Consider the following 19,339-nt stretch of genomic DNA (forward strand, 5'->3'; position numbering starts at 1 on the left):
GACGGTGGTCACGTGACGACCTTCTGACCAATCCAGCACGCGACGACAATGGTAGCCATGACAATCCAGCAGTGAGCCAATCAGAACTCGTTCCTTCATCAAATAGTAACACAATCATTTTACTACAGTATTTACCTTGACTTTGGAAACGTCACATTGTGGGCTTAATGATACGAATTAAAAGGTGAACATGGGGCGATAATTAGCCGATAATCACCAAACCGGATCAACAACCTCAGTTGGAACTCCCCCGATAGGAAATATCTAGGTAGTTGTGTGGCCGAAATGAAATATTGTAACGAGGCCTAACATAATGGTGTGGCGTTGGTGGAGACGGAACAAACGTGGCAGCTTGAACTTTTTTTTATGTATTAATGGATTTATTTATTGCTTTATTTATTAACTTGTTTTTATTTTATTTTTTGTACCGTTACAAGACCAGCTCAGGTTATATGTAAAATTGAATATTTTAGAATAATACGGTAATTAATGCGACGTCCTCAAGGTATTAAGCAAATGTTGCTGACCCCTTTGCATAAAATTGAATTTTAGATAAAAAAATCTGCTGAATTAAAAACACTTCATTAACAATGACATGTAAAAGGACAAGTACAGTTTTGTCCCCCTTATTCAACGTCTATAGGAAAATGCTTACAAGCGACATCGGACGGCATCAAAGTGTGTTAAAATCAATATTGCCCTTAAAATATATAGGTAGGGGCCTACTGGTATAGGCCCCTATACATCTTATAAAACTTTTTTGCACTTCTATGTTTGACGTAAAGACTTTGATACAATTAGCTCTGACCAGGTAAATTTATTTATTTATTTATTTATTTTATCTCTTTCATAACTTTGTGTGGCCGAAATGAAATTTGGACTGTGCGTGGGTGGGAAAAGTGGTTTATTTATTATGCCCCCCTCAATGAAGTTGGGAGAGTGGGAGGGGGGGGGGGGGGGGGGGGTCACCCTGTCGGTCTGTTTGTAGACACGATTTTATCTAGCACGCATCTCCTCTTTAAGTTTAATGGTAATCGGGTGATCAATTATCCCTTTTTAGAACATTGCCTAATAATGCTTTTCCATGTATTCAGATTTTGTCCATGCAACTCTTCGTGAAGTATTGAACCGATTGCCTTGAAACTTATAGTATACGTCTTCCTATCATCTAAACTTGTGCATGCTTAAGTTTAATTACAATCGGGTAATTATTTTCATAATTATTTCTGGTCAGGTGCATGATGCAATAATGGATTTTCATGTACATGTACACGTAGACTACATTTTGTTGATGCAACTCCTGTCATCCCTGAAACTTTGTGTGTACCTTTTATATCACCTAAACATCTACATGCTTACTAGTGACGATGGTCTGATTATAATTTTTACTTTTATAGTTACCCCATACGGTTACATGGTGTAATAATGTACCAGTACACTCAAAAAAAAAAACACACAATGTAACACAACAATTAACTTGTGTTGTTTCATTCAACACGGAAATGTGTTATCTCAACACGATCTTGTATGTGTTAAATAAATATGGAGTGTTACAAAGTAATAAAACACAAACAAGAACTTGTGTTAATTCAGCACCAGATAGAGTTGTTCTAATACGACACAAGACTTTTGTTGGAAAGAACACAAGTCTGTGTTCATACGACACAAGTGTTCTTGTGTGTACAGCAATCAATGCATACCAAGAATGGACCATAAATAAATCGACATGAAGCCAAATTGAACAACGTAACGTCCTGACAAGTGTTTTCTTATAGTTTTATTTCTTTTATATTCTTCGAAATGTTGGTGAATGAAAGAGCGATATATTTCGGACATCAGGATTGTGGTTTATTCTTGTATGTTTTGTTACTTATTCACTTATTTTGGTTTTTTATTTATTGTACTGTTATACAAGACCGGTCCAGGCTGTATGTAAAAATGAATGTTTTAGAATAATGTAGTAATAAATACGTCTTCTCAAAGGGCATATGCTAGCATAAAATCGAATTGTTTCTACAATAACATGTAAAAAAGAAAGCTGTAATTTTAATTGTTTCCCCATAATTAAAACGTCTATGGAAAAATGCTTACGAGGGCCTGCGGATCCAAGTGTGTTAAAATCATTATTGGTACTAATACCAATGTATACAAGTGCTGCATGCAAGCATGGTACACCTATTTTATAAGACTTTTTTGTACAAGAGACCGTACAACAGATGCGGCCTATACATTCCAGTTTTAATTGACAGAAATTAGGGCCTAACCTTAAATCGGCCTACATACAGCTAAATGTGTGTGCGTTTAAGAAAGTCAGCCGAGTTAAAATCATTACAATTATATAAGCTTTATATAAACCAATCATTTTAAAATTACGGAGCGGTAAAAGTGACACGGCGAAACAAAATTTTGATGAAGAGAAAATGTTTTTTGACCCCAGAGTTTAAAAGTTGGGTCTCGACATAGCATACCAGTGATAAGGGTTACGCTATAATCCCATCTATATATAGTGGGCTACTGCCTGATCGTCAGCGCCATTATGCTTGTGCAAAATAACTTTGTCGCTTTCAAATTATACTTTCTCATTCCCAAAATGTTCTTTTAGATTAAAAAAAACTTCTCTCTTCCCAAATTTTTTTCAACGTGTCATGTTCTTTCATCTTCCAAAAAGATTTTTTTTTGCTCTTTCAAAAATTTTAGTTTCACCATGTCACTTTTACGGCCTCGTATAAAACAGTGTCGACATGGTTGTTAAAATCTGTTCAAGATGTTAAATCAAGTTCAATTACACGTTTGATGTCAAAGTCATCTAACAGTTGTCCAAAACAAGCAAACAAACTGGTGATATCTGAGAAATTAGCCACATGCAGTTGATGTACAAAATAAAAGACACCGAGGACCTAAAATTAATCCTTGAGGAAAGTAGGCTAATGTTTCAAGTCGAGCATGTACACATTTGCATAGTACCGTTATCCAATTAAGTAGGCATATTCGTGCACATGGTCAAACGAATGGAACATATAATAGATGCACACTTTTCATTTAAATTTTAAGGTATTTATTTACATGCAAGTTCTCTTTAAGAGCTATTATTAGGGAAAAGACACATATAGGCCTATACCTGTATTAAAAGTTTACTGTATACCGGTACCGGTATATATAGGCCTTAGTAGATCGACAAAACAGAAAAAAAACGTCAGAAAAATATGACATTTCTGTCTGCTTAATTATACATATATTGCCACTTGGTTACAGGTATACAGATTTCTTGTTTCTCTGTTATCTACCTAAAGTGTGTCATCCGTAACTTAGCACAAAGTAGGCCTAGATGTAGACCTACATTAAAAGCTTACCTTAAAACAATTCCCAAACTACAGGGGAATAACTCTTTAACTCACGAAATGGAGTTGTCTTCTCTTTTGCTCGGTGTGGCTTTAGAAAAGACATGGCCTTGTGCTCAATGTGCAAAATTCACAGCTTCGAACCGCCGTTCGGCGCGGTAGAATACCCGAACAGTGGGTTCGAATTTTTTAGCACCCGGTTTAATGTAGATACCTGACTTGATTTTGGAATTATTAAAGAACAACACGGAGTATCGATATTTTCGAATACAAGGGACGCTTCTGAATTCTTCGTGTGCATTACGTTATTTACGTTGGCGATATTTGAGGTGTCATACGTTGCAAGCAAAGTAAAAAGAGAGTTATCTCCCCATTTTCTGTTTATACCATTACGCTTGATATAATACGCACTTTACCTTTGTGCATTATTTAGTTCAATTGTAATGTGAGTTAAAATATAAATTATATATTTTTTTCTTTTTCTTTTTGTATGTAAGTGTTCAAATGGTAAACTGTCAACAAGAAAAAAGTGAATATACCTATATACCTGTATAATTATTCCTTTACGGTTCACTCCGAGCAGGCACCCCCGTTTCCTCCACCTCTAAACCACGCCACCGTCATCTAAGTGCAAAATTCGTAAACACTGTGTTAACCACCACTGAAATAAACAAATAATCTTAAAGGCACATTAAGCTGTCTTGTTTGATTGACTTTCAATACACTGAACTATCCTGAAAATAAAAACACATGTATACACACGCATAAACAAATTATATACCATGGAAAAGTTCGCATTCCTGTTGCATAAAGACTGACACAGACATTTAAACAAGCGTGAACTTAAAACATTTTGGTGGAGTGTAGCATCCAAATGTATCACAACTTGAAATAATGCATGGGAAATATACCATGTTTCTGATATATCAAATGTATATATATTGGATATCAAAGATTAATGCTACATAGCGTTATCTTTTCACTGGGACAGTCGTCATCATCTCAGTTTATTTTCCATACCATACGACATTAACCATATTAAATATACCATCCTCCCGGGTGTTTAATAATGTTGTCGATGATATTGTCCCTGTTTTGATATTGAAAGGAAAGTTTCCAATCCGAAATGTAAGCTTTTCTGACAAGGACATTGTTGAATACCTTTGGGACAAACGCGGCAGATTTTACAGTCACACATATCTGAAGTTGAACAAGTGCTATACCTGCCAGTACACCCTTCTTCCGTTGAACGTCTAACGTTACAATGCCCGCCTTTGGCCCACAAATACCAGTGTATCGTTTGGCTTGTTTAACGATGTGGAAAATAAGCTATCATAACCATATTTAATGATCAATATCAAATGCCAACAAACCTGACAAAACTTGCATTAAGAATGTTTGTTTTCAAAAGTGATCTGTTCCAACTCAACTCCCCCCTCCCCCCCCCCCGGGCAAACCAGGCTATATGTATGCATGTATACATACTTTGGGTTTTATGTCGTGCTTAGCAATTTGTCGGGCGAATCCATATCGCCAAGGTGCTGCCGCCACTAAAGTATCATGCCAGAGACAACACACATGACACTCCACTCCGTCACATTATAGGGGCCTACTTACACCGGGCCCGACCGGGTTATAACGATCCGATGCAGGTCTCCCGACTTTGATTCATTGTGAATCTGTACATGTACATGCATGTATATGGGTCTTGGCCGACAACGCTTTAAATCGTACCGGCCCGGATAGCACAGTCGGTAGAGCTTCCGCTTCGGGACCGGTAGATCCAGGATCAATCCTTGATCGAGTCACACCTAAGACTTTAAAAGAGGAAGTTGTAACTTCCTCGCTTGGCGTTCAGCATGAAGAGGATAGTGCAACGACTGGTTGACCCGTATCAGTATAATGGCTCGGGCGGGGCGGCTTGCTTGCCTTCGGTAAGTTGTCTCAGTGAGGCAGCACTAAATAAAAGAGCGGTGGAAATCAGTCCTGCAACAAGGAGGCACATTGCACGTACATGCACCCTAATGATTCCTTCGTCGTCATATGACTGAAAAATTGTTGAGAACGACGTTAAACCCCAAGCGCTCACTCACTCACTTTAAATCGTTCGTTAAAAATCAAACAGATCGTTTTTAGAAAGGTATTTATAACGGTACTAAAAGTCATATAGACGATGTTCGCCCTCTGTTTTTCGTTCAGTTTTACACCATATGCGGTGTGAAGCTGTATGTATGTGTAAAATTTCTACACGACCAGGTCATGTAGCATACGTCCTATTAATTAGTAACTTGGTTGAATAATTTCAATAAATTTTATCCACTTTTCCCTACCGGTACTGCACCGTCATGTTTAAAGAAGACATATCCTCTCTTCGTCATTTTTCCATTCATCCGATGTATATATGTGTCGTCAAAGTGTACACGGTGTAAAAAAAAAGGTTATGCAGGCCCGTCTTTAATAAAGACATAGAGGCTTAAACCTCAAAGTAAATATCTGATTTCTTACTTTATTTGGTTGCTGATACACGTGATACTCAAGAAGACACATATGTCACTTATATTTTCAGCTTTAACTAAGTAGCAATGAATAATGCTTCATGCATGTTAATACCCATGTAGGCTACACATCTCTAGTATGAGTCCCTACATACGCCTACCTGCGTTAGTGATTAAACACGCAGGAGCCATGCACACTGTAGGCCCCCAAGTCTTGATCTCGTGTAGCAAAGCTCTATTGATTGCCTCAGTTGAGGACTAATGGATGATTTGATTAAGTATTGACACACTTAGGTTGTACATCACAGGAGTGTATAGGCGATGACGTGCAGTTTTTATTATAACAGGAACTTTGTTCTTTGTGTTTCAGAGTAATTACGCGTGTAGCCTATGTTGTACTCTGTTAAAAATGTTAAAATACCGCCTTTCAACTATTTTAAAAATGTAGAGAACATTCCATTCCGTGCCGAAATTTCTCCAAAACATGATTAAAATAATAACATAAAAATTCACATAAAATAATATGAATGGACGAGGGATATGATTAAACTGTTCACGTGTCATGATATTAAATGTTAACAATACACCATGCAGACGCTTTGCATGTCGTACAGGTGGACTTCTACTGAGGCAGTGTCCGTTTCTGCACAACTGACTGGTAATTAATGACTGAAATTTCATGTCCTTCATCCAACGTCTCTGTCATCCAATGTCTTTGTCACTGATAAAATTTGATCTAATTAAAGAAAATTAACCAGTCATGCCTGAGGCTGATATATACAGAAACTCCCCTGTAGTGCATTATGGCAGATATGAAAGGTCTTGTTCTCAAGCAAGTTCTGTCTTCAAACCCTCAAACTATTAATAACTGAACTAATATGTGAAATACAAGGCATACCAATTCAAAACACCACTTGCAGAGAAATACAACACTGACAAATTGAGTATAAATATTTCATACATTTTTTGCTCATTTATTGGATATATCAGAAGTGAAAAACATTAAAGTAATAACTGGACAGGTAATATATGAAGTATGCATGATATGAAAGAGGGTAATAAAACATTTATACAGCATACATTTTACTCCACTTATTGTCATGCAACTCTCTTCATTGCACAATAATGAAAAACATGCAGTGTGTACAGTGTGCATATGTAGTACGTTATTGGACAGGGGCTATTTTAAAAATTGTGACTCAATTCAAATCTCCAGAAACGTCTTCAAATAAAAAAAAATTAAACAACTATGCTTCTCACAATAACTATCAAACCACAAATATATTTACATAAGAAGGTTGCATAACGAGAGGAATCAATAGCTACAACAAACCAATTTAAATACAAAGATATCTCTAATGATTACGGACTAAGTTCATTTTGGAGTGTACGAACTCACACTTCTGTATCCATTTAAATTATTACTTTCACATGAAACCACTTTTGCCACATACACGCAGAGCTTACACGAACAAGAATACTGATGATTGCAAAAGAATGCGAATGCAGCTTGAATTCAACTAGACTTATACAGAATGACAAAGCTATAGTCTTAAATAATCAAATAAATAAATAAAATAAAATCATAACCAACTTTCTGAAACTTTCATTTTGCTGTTACATGTAAAAATAGAGATGATGTATAAAATGCTTTTCTACACATACAGTGTGCGATGATAAAAAGAATAGCGCGGTTACTTAAAACTATGCTCTGCTAGAGGCCACAAAGGGACATAACTCTGTTTTTTATATTTCAATCCACTTGTACCTGTATGTTAGGAGTTACTCTAGTAACTGTTTGATCACCTATCACCACACGCTAGTGCCACGTATTGGCAGTCACTCAGAGGGGTACTGTATAAGGCAGCAGCCTGAACAGAAACTTATTTAGAAAGATGTGAACTGAATGAGTTTTAGTCAAGTCCTCATTCATTGCTGAATGTGAACAATGATCATCATGAACATAAACTGATAGGATAATATGGCCATGGACGTATGTCAGGTCCATGTTACCTCAGCGGTTGACAGACAATCTGACAGTAGTAATGTTGGTGCTGTCTTACATGAAGGCAAACCATTAGATGACCACCAACGTAGCCAATGTAACTTGAACATCAGACATAAACCCAGCCACAGAGGAAAGCAGAAGCCCAATCAGGGACTCAATTGGTTAAATGAAGACACAGAAGCACCTGTTTAATTTCTCTCTGCAAAATCAAGGCTTCCTGAACCTTGACTTAAATCCCAATGACATCACACAAGTGTCAAGGACATCCAACAGAACCCAATACAGTAACACAAGGATGATCTGATAGATGATAACACAGGATTAATGGTAGCAAATGGAAGGAGGATGACAAAGATATGATCTGTCACAAAACTTGTATGCGTGGATCTTTCTGGAAGCTGACCTGCTGCACACCTGCTTTCGTTAGCAAGTTGTTGATTGGCATGTGATCTGATGACGACTGATCGTGATGAGCAAAATGTAACACATCACCTGGAACATAAAAAATATTTCCAGGTTAAAAAGTCAAGTGCATCTTATATCTCAGTGTGAGAGTACTGTCTAAGTGTATCCATACATATCAGACCCCAGTATAAAGGTTTATTCCTCTTGTTTCATGTATATGCTTGTGTCTATTTTGTCAGTGTGAGAACACTGTCTAAGTGTATCCATACATACCAGACCCCGGTATAAAGGTTTATTCCTCTTGTTTCATGTATATGCCTGTGTCTGTTGTGTCAGTGTGAGAACACTGTCTAAGTGTATCCATACATACCAGACACCAGTATAAGGTTCCTTCCTGTTGTTTCATGTATATGCTTGTGTCTATTTTGGCAGTGTGAGAACACTGTCTAAGTGTATCCATACATACCAGACCCCGGTATAAAGGTTTATTCCTCTTGTTTCATGTATATGCCTGTGTCTGTTGTGTCAGTGTGAGAACACTGTCTAAGTGTATCCACACATACCAGGTCCCAGTATAAAGGCTCCTCCCTGCTGCTTCACATCTCCCTGGAACTCATTGGGGGACCTCATAGCTCTCCATGTACTGGACAGTACACCCATGAGCACACCAGATTTGATATGCTTACTTTCTGTAAGAGTCACAATATACCCAGCTTAAAATATCTTTATTCTATACAGTACATTCATACCCTTAAGATTTTATTTCATTCAGTTATTTATTTAATTGATTGGTGTTTTATGCTGTACTCAACAATATTTTACTTATATGACAGTAGCTAGCACTATGGTGAGAGGAAACTCGGGGGAAACCCACAACCTGCAGCCTGCTGGTAGACCTTTCCGCATACTCATTTGTGTTGTAGGACGAAACTTGCTTCACAGAAGGGCTGGATTTGTGATTTGTTGCCTATTTCTAGCGCTCTAGCACCTGTTTCCAAACCACACTTACTGGTCAACATCACAGCCCTTCCACCAAGGCAGACTTACTGTATACGCATGCTTTATGAACTCGTATGATGTTATAAACTTCAGTCTTAACAACAGTCTGGCCACATGACAGCTCATGCTGGCTTCCTCTCCGGCCACAAGTGGGAAGGTCTGTCAGCAACCTGCGAATGGTTGTGGGTTTCCCCCGGGCTCCGCCTGGTTTCCTTCCACTATAATGCTGGCCGCCGTCGTATAAGTGAAATATTCTTAAGTACGGCGTAAAACACTAATCAAATAAATAAATAAATAAATAAATAAATTTAGACATGAGGATTAATGGAGAAGTTTGGCAGGAAGTTTCTTCTGTGGTGTCCAAAAGCACTCTATGAACCACACAGACGTACAATAGGGAAAACAGTCTTACTGTAAGGGTTGCCATGGTCTAGCTTTACCACACAGTTGAAGGCCTTGTACACTAATTGCTCAGGATCGCAGTAGAGAGTGTACTGATATCCTGTCAACTTTTTAAAACCCTGAAACAACAAAGACGGTATATCAGTAATTAAAGCAAAGGCTATACCTCAGATTTTTGGCACAAAATCCATATTCACTACTCATATCAAAGTTTCTTTATTTACCAAGAATCACTTAAATTATTGCTTTTCAGTAAATTTAAAGCTAAATTTGTCAGCCTTTCAGATTTGTACCTGTACTAATTATAGCGTTCAAAGGATTCTAAAGTTTTAGAAAGTCATAATGTGATCAACTTTATCAATTTTAGCAACTTTATCATCGATTATGAACAGTAACGTGCACAGACAAGGCTGGTATTTTGTGAATTACTTTTGATAATTATTTGTGCTATTCTAGAATAAAAATAAGAATTCAACTGATTTGTGCTATTCAATTTTTGACTCTAAATCTCTAATAGAGCATTTGTTCAAAATATCAAAAGTTTATAGGTGTAGTGATCTAATTAAACTTGAAGGTCAGAGAATTTGTACTGAGGCATGCATACATGTAAATTGTTTCAATTTTTAAAATTTCCAATTTTGTCATAAAATTGAGTAGAATATACATGTACAGTATCATAAACTTCCTGTGTTCTGGAAAGGAGAATGAGTAAAGAATCACATAATGCTGTGTGAATTGTTGTCCTCCATGCTAATGACTGTGTATGACAGGTAATGAACACTTTACTGTGTGAATTGTTGTCCTCCATGCTAATGACTGTGTATGACAGGTAATGAACACTTCACTGAGTGAATTGTTGTCTTCCATGCTAATGACTGTGTATGACAGGTAATGAACACTTCACTGAGTGAATTGTTGTCTTCCATGCTAATGACTGTGTATGACAGGCAATGAACACTTCACTGTGTGAATTGTTGTCCTCCATGCTAATGACTGTGTATGACAGGTAATGAACACTTCACTGTGTGAATTGTTGTCCTCCATGCTAATGACTGTGTATGACAGGTAATGAAGACTTCACTGTGTGAATTGTTATCCTCCATACTACTGACCAGGTATGACAGGTAATGAACACTTCACTGTGTGAATTGTTGTCCTCCATGCTAATGACTGTGTATGACAGGCAATGAACACTTCACTGTGTGAATTGTTGTCCTCCATGCTAATGACTGTGTATGGCAGGTAATGAAGACTTCACTGTGGGAATTGTTGTCCTCCATGCTAATGACTGTGTATGACAGGTAATGAACACTTCACTGTGTGAATTGTTGTCCTCCATACTACTGACCAGGTATGACAGGTAATGAACACTTCACTGTGTGAATTGTTGTCCTCCATGCTAATGACTGTGTATGACAGGTAATGAGCACTTTACTGTGTGAATTGTTGTCCTCCATGCTAATGACTGTGTATGACAGGTAATGAAGACTTCACTGTGTGAATTGTTGTCTTCCATGCTAATGACTGTGTATGACAGGTAATGAACACTTCACTGTGTGAATTGTTATCCTCCATACTACTGACCAGGTATGACAGGTACTGAATACTTTACTGTGTGAATTGTTGTCCTCCATGCTGCCAACCAGTTATGACAGGTAATGAACACTTTACTGTGTGAATTGTTGTCCTCCATGCTACCGACCAGTTATGACAGTTAATGAACACTTTACTGTGTGAATTGTTGTCCTCCATACTACTGACCAGTTATGACAGGTAATGAACACTTTACTGTGTGAATTGTTGTCCTCCATGCTGCCAACCAGTTATGACAGGTAATGAGCACTTTACTGTGTGAATTGTTGTCCTCCATGCTAATGACTGTGTATGACAGGTAATGAACACTTTACTGTGTGAATTGTTGTCCTCCATACTACTGACCAGTTATGACAGGTAATGAACACTTTACTGTGTGAATTGTTGTCCTCCATGCTGCCAACCAGTTATGACAGGTAATGAACACTTTACTGTGTGAATTGTTGTCCTCCATACTACTGACCAGTTATGACAGGTAATGAACACTTTACTGTGTGAATTGTTGTCCTCCATGCTGCCAACCAGTTATGACAGGTAATGAACACTTTACTGTGTGAATTGTTGTCCTCCATGCTGCCAACCACTTATGACAGGTAATGAACACTTTACTGTGTGAATTGTTGTCCTCCATGCTGCCAACCAGTTATGACAGGTAATGAACACTTTACTGTGTGAATTGTTGTCCTCCATGCTGCCGACCAGTTATGACAGGTAATGAACACTTTACTGTGTGAATTGTTGTCCTCCATGCTGCCGACCAGGTATGACAGGTAATGAACACTTTACTGTGTGAATTGTTGTCCCCCATGCTGCCAACCAGTTATGACAGGTAATGAACACTTTACTGTGTGAATTGTTGTCCTCCATGCTGCCAACCAGTTATGACAGGTAATGAACACTTTACTGTGTGAATTGTTGTCCTCCATGCTGCCAACCAGTTATGACAGGTAATGAACACTTTACTGTGTGAATTGTTGTACGACCCGGAATCTACCGCTCCTGAAGCGGATGCTCTACCAACTGTGCTATCAGGGCCGGCAAAAAGGTTAGGAAAAGGAGCCATTTGACCCTATGGCCAGCGGGAAGTCTAAGACACATACAGCCATATTTTAGAATATATATGACAAGTTATTTATGGACATTAATTATATTCACTTACTTGGATGAACTTGTATGGTGCCGGGCCCAACACAACCAATCTCACACCTGCTTCCTGAAAATTGATAAATGAAGAATGTAAAATATGTCATCAGTTTAAATGCAATATTGCTGACATATGTTTTTTATACCAGCAAAATAGATACCACACCTAATAAAAGTATACAGACAGCAGACATGATGCCCTGCCCAGTCACAGTATACTGACAAAAGACAAGATACCCAACCAGTCACAGTATATATAGTCAGAAGACAAGATGCCCCAACCAGAACATTGTCAGCAGATATGATACACCAAACAGTCACAGTATACAGTCAGCAGACATGATACCCCACCCGGTCACAGTATACAATCACGGCATGATACCCCACCACTGTCAGCAGACAAGATACCCCACCCAGTCACAGAACCACTGTCAGCAGACAAGATACCCCACCCAGTCACAGAACCACTGTCAGCAGAAATGACGCTTCACCCAGTCATAGACTACCATGATACCCCAACCAGTCACAAAACACTATCAGCAGACAAGATGCCCCACCCAGTCACAGTATACTGTCAGCAGACATGACGCTTCACCCAGTCACTGTATACTGTCAGCAGAAATGACGCTTCACCCAGTCACAGAATGCCATGATACCCCAACCAGTCACAAAACACTGTCAGCAGACAAGATGCCCCACCCAGTCCCAGTATACTGTCAGCAGACATGACGCTTCACCCAGTCACTGTATACTGTCAGCAGAAATGACGCTTCACCCAGTCACAGAACACTGTCAGCAGAAATGATACTTCACCCAGTCACAGAACACTGTCAGCAGACATGACACTCCATCCAGTCACAGAACACTGTCAGCAGATATGATACACCAAACAGTCACAGTATACAGTCAGCAGACATGATACCCCACCCAGTCACAGTATACAATCATGCCATGATACCCCAACCAGTCACAGAACACTGTCAGCAGACATGACACTCAATCCAGTCACAGAACACTGTCAGCAGACAAGATGCCCCACCCGGTCACTGTATACTGTCAGCAGACAGGTCCTGTCACTCCTTTCACCATCTTTTTAATGCCTTGAAGCACCATTTCACTTCTGAAATCTTGGTTTGAGAAGGCTCAAGATTTCTGAGGGAACACAGTATACTTCCAAGGATTAAGCAAATGCTTTTTCACATCTTTCTAGCATGTTAAGATATATTTAATTTTACACAAACTGTACTTGCATACATGTAAGTTATACGCAGTTGAACACACACATATCTAACAGAATAATATGACAAGCTATCTACCTGTAGATATTCTAAAGGAATCTTGGCCAAGTCTGAAAATAGTGAAAAACAAATCTTGAATAAACATTTTGAATACATGCATGTGAATTCAAATGAATACATAGCTTTATAACTTAATAGTGAACCCTCTGTGTATGATATATTCAGAGGTGTCAACTTTAGTCAAATGGCATGATCTTGCATCCAAACTTACAAGAAAATATTGTATCACAAGAAGAGTGACTGGTTCAGTTTGTTTAGTAGTTATTCTCAAATCTTTACACACACGTATCATGTTGAATATCAATTTCATTCATAAGTGAATATATCTGCACAAAGATTGATAACTGTAAGTTACCTACAATCATATCACCAATGTCAGGTAACTGCATCAGGTTTATGTATGATGGAGCAAGTGCTAACAATGATTTTGGGGCTATCTTAGTGTGAACAAAATTTTGCCAAACCAAACATCTGAGCAGTATCTGACTAACTAAGGGGTAGTCAAACCAACTTTCTAAAACCCAGCTCATTGTGTACGACAATTTTCAAAGTATTTGAGAAAAAAGTACATATGCAACACAGATGTATTTATCTGCCAATTTCCTTGATTCTGAATCAAAGGGGCTAACCTGAGGGCAATTAGACAGGAGCCCACTTACATCTTTCGAATGGTTCAAACTTTAACATCTTGCCAAAGTATGTATATACATGCTTAGGTTTCTACGTCATATTTAACACTTTTTAGTCATATACGTATGACAACGAGGACTCATTACATGCATGTACAAATACTGTTATTGTGTCTTCTTGTGGCTAAGTGATGACAGGGCGCTGCTGCCACTGAAGTATCATGCTGAAGACACCAGACATGGCACCCACCCAGTCATATTATACTGACACCTAGACAACCGATCCTATTTTTTGCTCTAATCTCTTGGTGCTGAGTGCCAAGCAAGGCAGCAACAACTACCATTTGCTATGTCTTTGGTATGACCTGACCCAGGTCTCCCAACTTTGAGGTGGACACGCTATAACCATTACACCACCAAAGGCTGTTTTTTTTTCTTTGGCAAAGCTTTCTCAGACTGGATCTCAATGTTCAGATTTGACACCCACACAGGGACTCATTCGGTAACCACGATGTATGCTACTCCAAGATGACATGAAACACTCCCCCCCCCCAACCCCCACTCCCACAACTGCCTCTCCGTCATATACATTTGACTGTAGCTAGATTATACTTACCCTCCACATATTCTTTGCACGTGTAGTCTAAGAAATGCTGAAAAAAAAACAAAAAAAAATACGTGGTCAGTTTTCATACCATTACTACCATACCACCTTCAAAGTTAAACTACAAAATCATCAAAAATAATTTAGCTATAACACTGGATGGTAAAGAAACAACTAAGAAAACAGATACATGTGCAAGTACACGGCTTTATTTACCATAGCAACAAAACAACAACAACAACATGCTTACCCGCACGAAGCAAATTATTGTTTTCTGTTTCTTGTAGATATCTCCAAATCTTATTTTGTTTCCTAGTTCATCATAAACTACGGCGTTTCGCACAGAATTCAGGTCAATCTCTGGTTTTTCTGGTTCGACACCGCGAGATATTGATAAATCGGATGAGACATCAGATAACATTTCGTTGTTCGTGTCCATTTTGGCGGTACATGTGCGTGCGCGAATGTTGTGACGCGAGACTGCTGTCTGAGTCAGGGGCGGATAACTCTTAGCAGGTTCCGATTTTCTGACAAGTTCACTCACGTGTGGGCTCGCTTCACTCGTGACTGATCATGCAACGGTCGGCCTACGAGGAAAAGAGACAACATCCCCCCCCCCCGACACACACATAACAGACATCAGCCACCCTCCCGAAAAGAGACACTTTTGGAGCTATTAACCTCTTTGAATTATCTTCGACAATGGCTCTTAAATAATGCAAATAGAAATAATGTACCGCACTGTAAGGTAATTCAGAAAAGAAAAGTGCACAGAAAAGGAATTGCCATTTTTTGCAAACATGGCTATACAGTCCAAAAGACCTATACACCCTTGAGACATAATTTGTGATATCATACCTGCTTTTATTATATCCAAAGAACAGGGAAAATATAAACAAACAGAAGTCGTAAGAATCCGTTATTCGGCATGCAGTCCTTGACATGATTAAGACACACAACGCCTCGTTACGAGCCTATTAAATATAGACGACATACAATGGTACATATAGCTTTTATGACTAATATTCCAGAAATATAAAAAGTTGGGTTTGATCCATGTGATCAATAAGATAAATGCACCATAAAGTAGTGTTAAAAATCGAAAACTCTATGATAATTAAAAATTAAAAAGTTTCCTAAACGCACATAACTGCACTTAGATCCTACACAGTACGCTTTATCAACTGTCTTATTGTGTTAAAGATGTGCCAGATAATATCAGTATGTTTAGTAAAACACTATTCATGATTTATTGGTAGGCCTAGTCCAAAATTCTTAAAATGGTATACAGTGTAGGCCTAATCGGGTCTACTTTTTTAAATTAATTTTATGATCTGTTGAAGCCTTGTCAACACATACACGTGTAACGGAGGTAGCCAAGAAATAGGCTGTGGATTTTTAATATTAGGTAAAGTCTATAGTTCACAGTCAAGAAGTTGTCCATAGTAAGAAAAAAAAGAACAAAAGTGGGTAAGGGAACACAGCCTTTCGCGGAATACGAAAATCGAAACTTACACGCGTGTCATGGAAAAAATTGAGGTGCACTCGCAGACGGTTTCGTGATCTTCACGAAATTTTTTATCTCATTCCGTGGCGCGTACGAGATGTCATTCCATAGTATCTAGCTTTGTGCCATAAACACAAATATCACGACATCGTCGTTTTACACGTGTATCTATTGTTTTTTGAGGTGAATCGGTTAAACATGGTGTGGAAGCCTTCGCTGTGTGTTCAGCTCATGCTGTCTTCCTCTTTGGCTGTACGTGGGACGGCCTTGCAGCAACCTGCGGATGGTCATGGGTTTCCGCGGGGCTCTGTCCGGTTTCCTTCCGCCATAATGCTGGCCGCCCTCGTATAGGTGAAATATTCTTGAGTACGGTGTGAAACATCAATCAAACATATATATATATACTAAATAAATAAACAGGGGGTCACGCGGCGAGTAGCTCAAAATAGACCTCTTTGATTTCAGTTCAATTGAGATTTTCTGAGGAAATATCCAGTAAAGGTCATTGTCAATGGCTGCAAAAGGCGCATACATGTCTTATCTTGCCAACAGACCATGCATTAAGCGGATTTGGACGTTAAGTATTGCGAACACAGCGAGCTTTGGCGTTGGGGTAGCCAATAGGCCTACAGATAGCGGAGCCTACAATGTAATAATCGGGTGCACGCGTCGTCTGGGCGATGGTTCGCGCATAAGACCGGATTTTTGGACTAGTAATGGAGGTAAATATGTACTTAAGGCCTAAGCAAACTTACTCTCGCAGGGAAACATCTTGTTTTTGATTGTTCACGAACAATGAAACTCAAGATATGTGATCGCGACTGAATTTTAACACCGCGGGAGAGATGGATCATACAGCGCATTGCGTCACAATTCTACAGTGTATGTACAGTATTAATCACCTCCATGTAAATTCACAAGCATAAATGTAGGCCTTGCACACGTGTAATTAAACAATGAAGCAGGTGAAAGCAACCGATTAATATGACACTTCATGACAGAGTCTTTGAAACGATAAAAGCAAAAAAAAACAATTCAACACTGCACCATAACAATTCACAAATGAGGTGAATAAGGCAGACTCAGTACTTTTTACTAAACAAAGATAACTTTTAAGTCTGTTCATGGTAATAACAGGTACCGGATATGTTTCATTTCTGTAACGGTACATGAATGTGTATTGATATGTAAGTAGTGCATGTTGAAGGATGCTTTCCACTCGTTGAATATAACTTCACGAGAGCTGGCAATTCCCGATATCCCATGACCGTTGTGCATTTTATATGTTTTATTGTACCGTACGACAAAAAAAAAAAAAAGAACAGGATACTTGCTCAGCTGCTGCTTTAAATCGCTGAATGTGTACCTCAATAGCGCAACTAGATTCATTGTCGGGTTGTTTACGTTACAAAACAAGCAGTGGTCAGAGAGTTAAAGACACCAAAGGGCGGTGACTGCAGTAGGAGTAACGCACGTGATCGTTGGGTATAAGCACGAGGTCGTTGGCTATTGCCTCGTGAACTCGGTATATTACTTTGTGAGCGTGGCGTTGCTTTGCTTGAGCGCGAGATTGTTGTACATTGTATTTTCCGGAATCTGTTGTGACCTTTTACTGACTAGTGGAAACCAAGAATCACTATTTGAAGTATAATAAAATCAATAAAGAGCTGTCTGTATAATCTTGTGACGGTGCATAAAATGCACGTGGGAAATATTGTGTTAAATACCGTGTTAAATATTTAAATCAACATACATGAAGCTAACATTAAAGTACTAGATTTTGCAATAGCCAGAATAAATCAGATATTAATATATAAATGTACAAATAAATTAATATCAAAGAGTAAAATAAAAACAATACTACGGCCTAATTAAATACTGACATATGTTATTTGTTACCGCTTTCTTACATTTGAATATTCCACGGTTTGATTTTCATTTGTATCATGAGATTTTGGTTTATGTTGTAGGCTATATTCTCCTGGTAAACTCGGGTTAATGAGGATGATGGCAGGGTATCGTAAGTCAAACAATCAACCCGGCTTCCTCCTACCATAATGCTATATGTGAAATATTCTTGAGTATGGCGTGAAACATCAATCAAATAAATAAATAAATCAATCACACAATCGAGACAGAATTGATATAATCAAGGTAGACAATGTCAGTCAGCACTTATATGCACAGATATAGAATGGTGCAGTTCTTTCCCTTGGCACATACGCATTTGGATGGCACTGGGTGGCCGTGTATTTCTGAGAAACGTTAACAATTTCAGTTCACCCACCGAGGTTGTGCGTATCCTAAGCAGGTGTCCGGGGAAATTCAACCAATTTCGTTTTAAGTCTGCTTTACTTTAGATGATGAGACACTGACAAAACTGGGTAATCGCATGGGCCTACATTGGCCCATTTAGGTGTCTATTTAACTCCTCTCTTCATAATGGACTGGCTAAGTATCATAGCTACAGACACCACAAGGGGTAATTAACCATATTAAGTCTGACAAGTGTCAGAAATTAAAGAAAGCAGACAAAAACAATGGCGCAGTTGGGTTGCCGTGAATTGTTAGTATTGAAATATTTACATATCCGAAAGTTACACGTTCGATAATTAAAATGAAAGTTATCATGGTGGGGTAAATACCCCGAAACCAAGCACCGCCTAATGTTGACTGGTAGGTACAGGTATCTCATAAGATCTCTTGTTATCTCCGACCGTGCAGCTAACATGTAGTTATCTATTTTTCTAGATTAAGGGACAAAATTAATATGACTTAATCCTTAGAAGCTTTTCTCATAATTTAAAGGATACATGGAGCGCTGAGTATGCATTTCTCAATACGGAATTTATGAAATGGCCGAGCATATAGCAGTAAAGAAAAGCTTTTCAGCTGTCTTATTGGGGCTTAAACGTGGC

At 38.5% G+C, this 19,339-nt stretch overlaps 1 protein-coding gene across 1 annotated transcript; it reads right to left on the minus strand.

Moving 5' to 3' along the window:
* Window positions 1-7,363: 7,363 nt before the first annotated feature.
* On the minus strand, window positions 7,364-15,352 carry LOC135471596 (peroxiredoxin-like 2C). The gene is made up of 7 exons (XM_064750885.1): window positions 15,165-15,352; window positions 14,927-14,963; window positions 13,700-13,731; window positions 12,400-12,453; window positions 9,658-9,766; window positions 8,810-8,935; window positions 7,364-8,333 (listed from the first exon to the last, which is right to left on the minus strand). Exons 1-7 carry the CDS (start codon window positions 15,333-15,335, stop codon window positions 8,206-8,208), a joined length of 657 nt encoding a protein of 218 aa, XP_064606955.1. The 5' UTR covers window positions 15,336-15,352; the 3' UTR covers window positions 7,364-8,205.
* Between the last annotated feature and the right edge of the window lie 3,987 nt (window positions 15,353-19,339).

This window comes from Liolophura sinensis, chromosome 7 (genome assembly GCF_032854445.1).
Source record: "Liolophura sinensis isolate JHLJ2023 chromosome 7, CUHK_Ljap_v2, whole genome shotgun sequence".
Taxonomy (NCBI): domain Eukaryota; kingdom Metazoa; phylum Mollusca; class Polyplacophora; order Chitonida; family Chitonidae; genus Liolophura; species Liolophura sinensis.